General features: G+C 33.4%; 2 protein-coding genes across 8 annotated transcripts; one reads left to right on the plus strand and one right to left on the minus strand.

The window, feature by feature from the left end:
- Positions 1-90: 90 nt before the first annotated feature.
- On the minus strand, positions 91-5,301 carry Tti1 (Telo2 interacting protein 1). 2 transcript variants are annotated; one of them, XM_077411782.1, is made up of 13 exons: positions 4,779-5,301; positions 4,490-4,626; positions 4,236-4,413; positions 3,627-3,804; positions 3,191-3,522; positions 2,889-3,100; positions 2,363-2,758; positions 2,039-2,278; positions 1,418-1,969; positions 1,055-1,352; positions 727-955; positions 509-643; positions 91-432 (listed from the first exon to the last, which is right to left on the minus strand). In XM_077411782.1, the coding sequence occupies exons 1-13, from the start codon at positions 4,964-4,966 to the stop codon at positions 346-348; spliced, it is 3,162 nt and encodes a 1,053-aa protein (XP_077267908.1). In that variant the 5' UTR covers positions 4,967-5,301; the 3' UTR covers positions 91-345. The 2 variants fall into 2 exon arrangements, with proteins under 2 accessions (XP_077267908.1, XP_077267909.1); XM_077411783.1 differs by lacking the exons at positions 4,490-4,626; positions 4,779-5,301 and having other exon boundaries at positions 3,627-3,799; positions 4,236-4,374.
- A 180-nt stretch (positions 5,302-5,481) lies between these two features.
- On the plus strand, positions 5,482-9,592 carry LOC143900440 (uncharacterized). Of its 6 annotated transcripts, none has more exons than XM_077411789.1 (12): positions 5,482-5,744; positions 6,132-6,291; positions 6,404-6,568; positions 6,686-6,960; positions 7,065-7,184; positions 7,342-7,485; positions 7,694-8,091; positions 8,156-8,351; positions 8,449-8,593; positions 8,737-9,052; positions 9,170-9,308; positions 9,440-9,592. In XM_077411789.1, exons 1-12 carry the CDS (start codon positions 5,607-5,609, stop codon positions 9,539-9,541), a joined length of 2,298 nt encoding a protein of 765 aa, XP_077267915.1. In that variant the 5' UTR covers positions 5,482-5,606; the 3' UTR covers positions 9,542-9,592. The 6 variants fall into 6 exon arrangements, with proteins under 6 accessions (XP_077267915.1, XP_077267916.1, XP_077267917.1 ...); XM_077411790.1 differs by having other exon boundaries at positions 5,484-5,744; positions 8,171-8,351; XM_077411791.1 differs by having other exon boundaries at positions 5,484-5,744; positions 6,171-6,291.
- Positions 9,593-9,683: the final 91 nt, after the last annotated feature.

The following is a 9,683-nucleotide window of genomic DNA, read 5'->3' on the forward strand; positions in this document are numbered from 1 at the left end:
TGTAGATAGTAAAAAAAGGTATAATTATATGTAAGTTATTGGAAAATGTGGAAATAATTATAAAATGTTAGAATTATATACCAATAAAAATTATGTCACAAAATTTTTTTATTATTCTCTAGTGTAGTTCACATGGATTCTATAAATTGTAATAAATCTAACAATCTATTTACGTTCTATGTGATTAGTATTTTATACTACTTCAGCATAAAGGCGCTTTGTTACCGAATGGCACGTTTTGTTTGAAAAACTTTGGCTTAGTATTTATTACTTGTTTATCACATTTTTTTTAAGGGTTTAATTACAATTTTTTAATTATTTTATATATGTTTTAAATATGTTTATTCAATAATGGGTATTCTTCTGTTGAATATATACAATAATTTCATTTACATTTCTATAATATTCATTTGACGGAGCAACATCTGGAATCTGAAAAGTAATGCAAAATTTTTTAATTCATAGAAACTGCAAAAATCGCATCTCATAATTATAAATGCTAACATACCAACAAATTTTTCATATCAAATGTTGCATCAGGTACTATCCGTGCAACTTTTGAATTCCAGATACTGAGACACTTCACCCATGCAATATCCCCATTATAATCAGCAATATCTTTGTACAATTTCACACAGCACGCCTATCAATCAAGTAATAAGTGGTCAAAGACGTTTATGCATATGCAAGATTATACACAATTATTTCTTTCTATTTTGATGTTACCTGTAATGCGGTATGTTGACGTGCACTAAGGTACGATTGTGTGTTACTTAATATTTGCCATAACTCGTGCTCGCACAGCTTCAAGAGTCGCGCGATTATTCCCAACGTAGATAACAACTCGTATTGAGATTTATAAGTTTGTGTAAATTTGTAAATGTTTACCGAGCTCTTATTGATACTTTCTTTAGAAGACTCAGTCAGGAACTTAAATACAGATGGCAATACCTCTCTGTGTGTGAGAAAAATTAATTACGTATGACACTCAGCGTGTGTGTTAGTCGCTTTTCTACAATACATTATTCGGTGAAATGCGCGAGGGGTATCTTACCGTAGAGTTCTGCTTCTGATAAAGTCATTCGACACGTTGGCGAGTACGTGCAAGAGTTGCCACGCATGGTTAATTACAAGAACATTTTCATCGTTAAATCTGTCGGTCAGCGGATGCCACAACTGATGCACAAGAGGCAGTAGTTCATTCTCCCATTCGATTAGTATCGGTAAACCCTCTCGAAGCGTTTGCATTGCCATCAGCGATTTTTGTACATCCTTCGAAGGTAGAAAGTGTATACAACGTTTCATAACGTCTATGATTATCCTTATATGAGTTGGCAACTTTTCTTCTTTGTCTGGAACATATAATAAATAATGAAAAATTTAACAGTCTATACAAATAAATATAAATTCTCATTACCTTCTGCACTGGGATTTGAGTAATCCTCATTTGTTTCTTCCAATAACTCAGTATCCGGCACATTTGTGTCTGATTCTGTCTCTTCAATGTCATCCTCAATTTTTTCATCAATCTTCTTTGCATTATAGTACTCTAACAAAGAAAGAATAATCGTCTCCGAAGGATCATTTGTAGCTCGCGCATCTTCCTCTTTCGTTACTTTGGTATCGTCCCAGTTTATTAACGTTTTTATGCATATGATAAACGTGTAGAATATCTTCAGGAACGAATAAGTATCTTTTTGATGATGAGGAGTACTTAGTTGTCTGAATACGTCCTCTACAATTCCTTTCAAGTGCGGCAAAAAATCTAATCTGCTATATTTCATAACAACTTTGATAACGTCGAGTACGCCAGGATTGCGATCTATTTGGCGTAATTTCATTATAATGTGATAAGAAAAGTAATCTACGTTAGCACGTAGTAAATCACCAATTGTCCTATGTTGTTGTGCTTTCGCGACATTTTCGAGAGTACTCACTCCAATATAGCTGATTAAACCGTTTCCACTGCCTGAAATTATCCGCAATTTTTATTTGTTCGTAGAAAGATTTGAGCTTTTTCGCTGTTAACAACACACACCTGCTTTTTCAATAATTAAATACAAGGTTTTTAGAAGATATCTGTCATAGTCGCGTTGTAAATTTTGTGCTATAAGGCCTAATCCTTCTGTCAAAAGACAACATTGCACTATATTGCTCTGTGCCTGTACCAAAGGAGTGCCATCAGTTACTTCTGTAGGCAAGTACCATACTTCTTGTGTTGTGTAAAAGTCTACTATTTCCTTATATAAATATGAGGAAGACGAATCTTTGACAGAAACTGAAACAAAGAAAAAAAAATATACATATATATATTGCCTACGTTAAAGAAAAAAATATATATTACCTAAGATATATGTATTACCTAAGGCCCAATTAAGCAGCAAACTCAGTTCCTTCCTGTGTTGTGGTGCATCCATCATAAGCTCGAGAATAGTGTCAATTAATATCCTAATATCCCCAAATTCTCCGAGCAGCCTGCATATTGTAACAAGTTTCTCTTTACACGAGTTATTCTTAATAAACTTAAACTGTCTCCATGAATCTGATCCGTAAAAATATGCAGGATCATCTAAATCTTTCACATTTGCTGTCTGTAGAATAGATACATCGTTGCAATCTATGACCATGATGTAGACAAGAGCTAAAAGCAATCTTTGCATATGAGCCTGAGACCTCATAATATGAGGCAGTTTTTGCTTTCCAAATAATCTTAAATAGCCGGCGAATTGATTCAAGTAAGCCAATTGTTCGTTATCATCTGGAAAATATAAAGGTAGATACATACGCGTCGTTTTGATTTTCATATTTATGTTTAATAATTACATTACGATTAATAGTGATACAAAATGAGAAACTTTGAACTTTAGTCAATAAGAAAAAGATCTCACCTGATCGTCTAATAATTGTGGGCAGTCTCGTAAGTAAGCTGTAAAACTTGTCTTCCAATGAATCAACCAGTGATTTCATATCATGATTTTGCATGTAATTTTCACTTATTGTGTGCAATATATTGTGCGCTTTTTCACCAACTTCTGGGGATTCGTCTTCAGAAAGGGAAATCAAATAATCTATTAATGTCATATTATTTGGTTTCATATTCCTATATAAAATATATATAAATTTATTCAGGTGTTACAAAAATACAGAAAGCAGAATATATAGAAAAACATATAAAAGAGAAATTCCTTACCTGCGACAATTTTTAAGTATAAGGCCGATACTTTCAACTAGTTCTCTCTTAACTTTGTAGTGTGAATGGCTTCTAATTTGGTCCAACAGTTGTATACAAGCGCCAAGCTTAACTGCTACGGCTTCAAACCATATTTCATTTCTTGTAGCTCCTTTTAAATTATGTTCTATGTCGCACTTTCCGTTATGTTTAGCACCATGTGCCGCGTCGGTGGATATACTGCAACCTTTTTTCACAAGTGCTTCTATAGATAACATGTCTTCTTCAGTGTCTTCTTCAGCTTTATCACCGACTACCATAGATATGATTCTACCCCATGCTCGAATTGCTATCTGCAACAATCAATTATTGTACAATTTATAATTATTGTTAAAATAACCTTTCTCTTTTGGAATATCTTGAAAATAGTTCAATATATGTGAAAATCATGTATTACCGTTGTAATTTTATGATTCTGAACTTCACCTCCCATTGCTATTTCCTGTAGCCCACTGACAATACCGGGAAAAAATGCCATGATGGCGTCTGCTACTTGATCTTGCATAATAATGTCGGATTTGTCTAGTTCATCATCGATATGGCACAAAGCCATTACCGCTTCTATCCCAGCTAATCTAACAATAATTAATTTGAATTAATATAAATATACATTTCAAGGTGATACATTATAAGACTGGAATGTTGGACAGCTCATTACTAGAACAGTTCGGCAAAAGATCTTTGTTTAATTCCCAGACTTGTCATGCCATCATGCATATGCGATACTATAAATTTTGATTGGAAAACTATTCCACTGTAATAAATGGTACTGCAGCATTCCTCGGAGAACAGAAACTTCCAAACAATAACGACAATAAATAAATCTTGCGAACAAAGCCTTCAGAGTAAAAATTGAGTAAGGAATTTACATTTCCTTCTTATAAAAATTGCAATTGTAATGAAATCATTTTGGAAGCTTTGTCTCATCCAAGGCTGCATAACGCGATGAAACTTGTTATAAAACTAATATAATGCCGTCTTCAATATACTTCTTCTAAATGCTTACCTCACAGAATATGACTTTTCAGTTCTTGCGATTGTTAGACATAAAAATATTCCTTGACCAAGTTTCAGTACATTTTCCTTGGTATAAAGTGATTCTATCACGTCGGTAACGCATTGATGGATAAGATCTTTAATACATAAAGCTACTGCCTCCTTAAGCTCCTCGTGAAACAAGATCACTGTAAAATTCAAAGATAATCAGACTATCGTTATAAATTATTATAAAAGTTCAACGACGTAATCCAGTTTTCATACCTTGATTGGGCTGATTCTTGTCAAAAATCTGGATCAACAGAGATCCATAGATGTCGAAGAAGAGTTTCAATTTTGTAATTCTAATTTTTCGTATTATAACTCTCACAGTCCTTATCAGTTCCTCTTTCACGTTCGTACTACATAAAGAAATATATTTCAGATCAGATATTTGTTAATTTATATCATTGATAGTATACATATTACGACGGTACATTGTATACAACCATATTTCTTTTATCATATGTAGCACAAGTTAGTGCAGCAACGAATGCCGTAGATGCTAAATTACCTCGAGTCGCGTTGTAGGCTGGTGATGATGGGAAGTAAACAGTACTGGGACAGATCTTGCATGGTTTGATCGGGGATGTTTCCGACCACCTCCGCGACTCGGTACGCGTGATCCTTAGTCGGATTTTTTATCAAATTGTCGCAGCACGACTTCAACTCGAGGAAGATCTGCATGTTGAACCGCTCCATCCTCGGTGCGTCGATGTTAAAATGCCACTTCCTTCTAACCGCAACACCCTCACGTGTCTACGATACACCCGAGATAACGACGCGACGTTGGAATTCTCCAATCAATTAATAATATAAGTCAGTGCATAATCCCTAATTACTGATTTTCCCTCGATTTCTTCAAAATTATAATTGTTCTTGAATATAATTTATTCACCAATCTCCACATCTTTTCTCACGTTTTCACAGATCTTAACCTTCATAACACACATGCATCATTCGTTAATGAATTTTCGAGCTCATTTATTTGTTCACTCACTTTCGAAATTTGCGTCTGCATCTGGGAAAAAAATAATAATAATAAAAGGACGAAAGAGTACAAAGAGTGCAACTACGAAGAACAAATGTCTGCACCTGCCCTATGTTTATTCTTTTGTAACTGTACTCTTCGCGCCATTTCTCTCTTTCTCTCTCCAACGTAAAATCATATCTCTATTTCGTTTTAAGTGCAGAAAGTGTAATGCATAGTACGAGATTTCAGAGAGCACGAGCAGAACTGCCATTCCCATGCTGGTGCACGTGGTACTGGTGTAGCATTTAAAAAATATCGTAGATTGCCAAAGCCAAAGCAAACATTTTTCGAATTGATAACATTTGAAAGATGCCGATTTCGGCACTGGACGTAAGAACGGTAAAACTAATTACCACCACGCAAATAATAACGTCCGTGTATGCCGTGGTGAAGGAACTGATAGAAAATGCCATCGATGCCAATGCGGACAGCATCGAAATTAACCTTGTACGTAACAATCAATATAATATATTTCCAATAAGCAAACAGTATGACGATGGATTGGCAACAGATTTTGCAACAGATATTCATCTGTGTTCGCGTTAAACTCGTATTTTGCCGGTAGAGCTTGCCGATATGATCTGACAACGGTGATAACAAATTGGCAGAAACGGAGTAAAATCTTTCATTAAACATTCAATTGGAACCAATTGGAACGTATAATTAAAATGATTACGAAACGGCAGATTCTGTTCAGTTTTTGCAGTCAATCGGCCGTTATATTTTATTAACAGATTCTGTTACATTTTTTGCTGGCGTTCTATAGATAAAGTTTATGGCAGACACTTTCAAAATATGTTCTCGACTGGTTTACATATTTGCATCTTTTTCAAGGAAGATTGTCATATTCATGCATCTTTTCGTTCCTCTCAGCTAGATAACGGCACATCCTTAATAGAAGTAAAGGACAATGGTTGTGGCATATCTAAGGAGGATGCGCCGTACATGGGATTACCTTCCCACACGTCTAAAATATCAAATTTTGAAGATCTAGGTAGCCCTCGCATATTCAATCCATAATGTTTCAGTCAGCTGAAATATTTTTAAGCCGCAGCGTAGTCGTAGCAATTTTTATAAGCGAATTCCTATGTCTATTCTTATCGCAGATACATTGCAAACGTTTGGATTCAGAGGAGAAGCACTTAGCGCAGTGTGCGAAGTAGCAGAAGTTGTCGTAATAACAAAAACGAAAGAGGATAATGTTGGGACCTCGTACGCAATGAATCATGATGGACAAGTTGCGAACTGTGAACCTTGCCATAGAAGCACCGGTAAAAATGTCCTATTAATTTTTAAAATTTTTCAAAATATATGATAATATACATGTGATTGTTACTATATTTTGTGTGGCGTATGTATTCTTAAAAAGATATGCTAATTTATTATAGGAACTACAGTGCAAGTGAGAAATTTATTTAAGCAAGTGCCTGTAAGGAGACAAATAATTACCAATACGAGAAAAGCTAATCAGACTATCAAATTATTGGAGACACTGATGCAATGCTTTGGGATATGTAAACCAAACGTACGAATTCAATTCAGAGCGAACAATAATGTTATGTTTACAAAGCCAAGTCTAAATAATATCAAAGAAGCTGTGAATCATATACTTGGCAGAAAAATTATGTCTAACATGGAATGGATTGAGTTTAAGGATGCAGAGGTAGATATATTCTTGAAATTGTTTGAAAAATCATTATGCTACTAAGAGAAATATGTTTCGTTATAATTAGCAACTCTTCTGAGAATGTCTTGATAATTTTTCAGCTTACTTTGCAATTAATGTTGCCTTCAAAAAAGGTACAGGATCTATCAGAAATTTCTCATTCTGATTTACACTATATTTTTGTAAATAATAGGTCTATTAAGCATAAGGATCTGGAAAAGGTATATTCTGCGTATTTGAATATTATTATATTTTAACTCGAAGTAAAAACTAAATTTTTTTTTACAAATCTTATTACACACATATTATAAATATAAATAATATAATTTTTATATTTATAATAAGATAGTAAAAGTATCTTTTTTTTTATATACGTAGCTAGTAAATGGTTTGATATTAGAACATTTTGAACAAGAGTCATGTAGAAAGAAAGTGGTATTTCTTGTGTACATTACTTTGAGGCCAATGGACATTGATGTCAATCTAGAACCAAATAAAGATGCAATTTTTTTCAAAGATCAGGTAAAATTCGAAATTAAATTTAAATTAGAATTTAAATAATACTACATTTAATGTTAAAGACGTTTTTTTTATATATAAAACAATTGTAATAATTATGTAAATGTATGAAGCGAGTCAAATGATTATTCTCTATTTTAAAGCTTTTAAAAAATGTAAAATGCGAAATACACGTGTATAAGTGTTACAAAGTGTGTAATTCACATTGTAGAATAAAGTCCTTAATGCTGTAGATAAATATATAAAGAAATTTTATGGACTTAAATCTGCGAAAGTTACTGAACAAAACGTGTCGTTAGACACGTCTGCCTGTTATGAAGATTACACACCTAGTGCGAATGAAAATGTGGCCGACACCGAATGGCCTGCGTGCAAAAGACGAAAAATACATGCTCAAGAGAGAGTTATTCGAGAAGATATTGTTAAAGGAAAACCGATACTTAATAATGATAATGCATATGAGAAACCTCAAGATGAGCAACAGAATGATAATCAGATTTGTCATCAGAAGCATTACGGAGATACATTGGCTGTGACATCCCATATACAACCACCAAATTTGAGCGATTCTGATTCAAACAATACCGTCCCTACCACTAATGATGAGACGTTAGTATATAGAATGCGATTATTGATTAAATTCAAGAACTACAGACAACTATATAAATATTAGTAATGTAAATTGCAGGGCGGAAGATGGTTTAACTTTAAGTCAACTACCTGTAGTAGACCTTGGTGAGGATTTTGACTTTATAGAAGAAATTGGAAATTGTAATATTTCCGTGAATAAAAACGAGGATAAAGTAGACATCCAAGAAAAGCAAGTTCCATTGGAAGCATGGAGTAAGGGTCACGTCACTGGACTTAAGGTGAAATTCTAATGATTTTATAACACGTACCAATTTTCCTTAATTCAATTTTATCGTAGAATTATGATACAACTAACACTATTGTCAAACACGACAGGGTGGTACAGTTATAAAATCGGATATTGCCATTGAGAGACAGTCAGATGATAATTTAACTGATACGATTGATGAAATACTAGAGCCAGATAGAACGCACGTTGATCACAAAAATCTTAAATTTCTAAAGCATGTTAGATCACAAGGTATAATTGTGCTATTATCCAAATTCTTTATACATTGCTCATACACCTACAATATAGTTATTGTGTATAAAGACGCATATAGTAAATAAAATCTATATATAAAATAATTAAAGTTACAATATTAATAACTATCCTGCGTTTAGTTGCAAAGGAAAATCCTACGTTAACAGCAGCCCAAACTGCAAGAAAAATTACCGACTTCTGGAAGCAACTGTCATCCGAAGAGCGCGGTTATTATCGCGATATCGCGCGAGAAGAAGAAAAGGAACATCAGTGCCAGGAAAAAGCCGAGAAAAGAGCATCTATTCGAGTAGATGCGAATAAAGACTCGGAGAAAAATAAAAGCAGACTCTTACAGCTATTTGAAAAGATGAAAAATACGAGAAATGAGAGGAAAGAAAAATTAAATATGAGGACGATAGTACCTTGGATCATCGACAGAACTAAGATAATCACAAGGTTGAACCTTGAACATGTTTAATCGTCGTTTTTTTAAAACATCGTTTTTATTGCAATAATATGAGATTATTTACCATATATTTTGTATACTGACGCACTTAATTAATTAATTTGCAGGTCAGGTTTTGATAGTGATCACGTAATAGGTCGATTGACACCCAACTTATGGGTTGCTACAATTTGCGAACAAATATGGATTGTAGATATTACTGGTCTGATGAAAGGTTTGAAAGTTACCGATATCGGTACAGATAAGGTGTCTATTTTATTAAATATTCTATGAGAATTATATATATATATACAGAATACTGTACAAATAATGATAAAATGTTTCCTTCATTGCTTGTTGTTGTTGCTATTGTTGTTATTATTATTAAATTATTACAGATTGATGCCAAGAGAATTGAACGTTTTCTCAAGCAATGGTTAGTAGAACGAGATGATATGTCAGTGATGCATTCTATACATGAATTCGCGAAAAAAGTGTAGATACTTGTATTAGCACTGCGATTCGTGTAAGATTTTTTTTTTTAATTATTTTACAAATAATTTTATAACATTGCATTTTATGTACAATATGTTTTAATATGTAACATCTGGAATTATATAGTTCAGGCTAATTGTAAGATAC

Source organism: Temnothorax americanus, unplaced genomic scaffold, assembly GCF_048541705.1.
Source record: "Temnothorax americanus isolate GAGA-0224 unplaced genomic scaffold, ASM4854170v1 Scaffold3, whole genome shotgun sequence".
NCBI classification, from domain to species: domain Eukaryota; kingdom Metazoa; phylum Arthropoda; class Insecta; order Hymenoptera; family Formicidae; genus Temnothorax; species Temnothorax americanus.

What these genes read in the sequence shown, in the direction of transcription:
- Tti1 (XM_077411782.1), bottom strand. Translation starts at nt 4,966, where the DNA reads ATGGAGCGGTTCAACATGCAGATCTTCCTCGAGTTGAAGTCGTGCTGC. An exon ending in GAAAAGTCATATTCTGTGAG is followed by an intron (nt 3,805 to 4,235) that starts GTAAGCATTTAG and finishes AATTATTGTTAG; the next exon opens with ATTAGCTGGGATAGAAGCGG. An exon ending in AGAATCATAAAATTACAACG is followed by an intron (nt 3,523 to 3,626) that starts GTAATACATGAT and finishes TGATTGTTGCAG; the next exon opens with ATAGCAATTCGAGCATGGGG.
- LOC143900440 (XM_077411789.1), top strand. Translation starts at nt 5,607, where the DNA reads ATGCCGATTTCGGCACTGGACGTAAGAACGGTAAAACTAATTACCACC. An exon ending in AGCATAAGGATCTGGAAAAG is followed by an intron (nt 7,185 to 7,341) that starts GTATATTCTGCG and finishes TTATATACGTAG; the next exon opens with CTAGTAAATGGTTTGATATT. An exon ending in CCGATATCGGTACAGATAAG is followed by an intron (nt 9,309 to 9,439) that starts GTGTCTATTTTA and finishes AAATTATTACAG; the next exon opens with ATTGATGCCAAGAGAATTGA.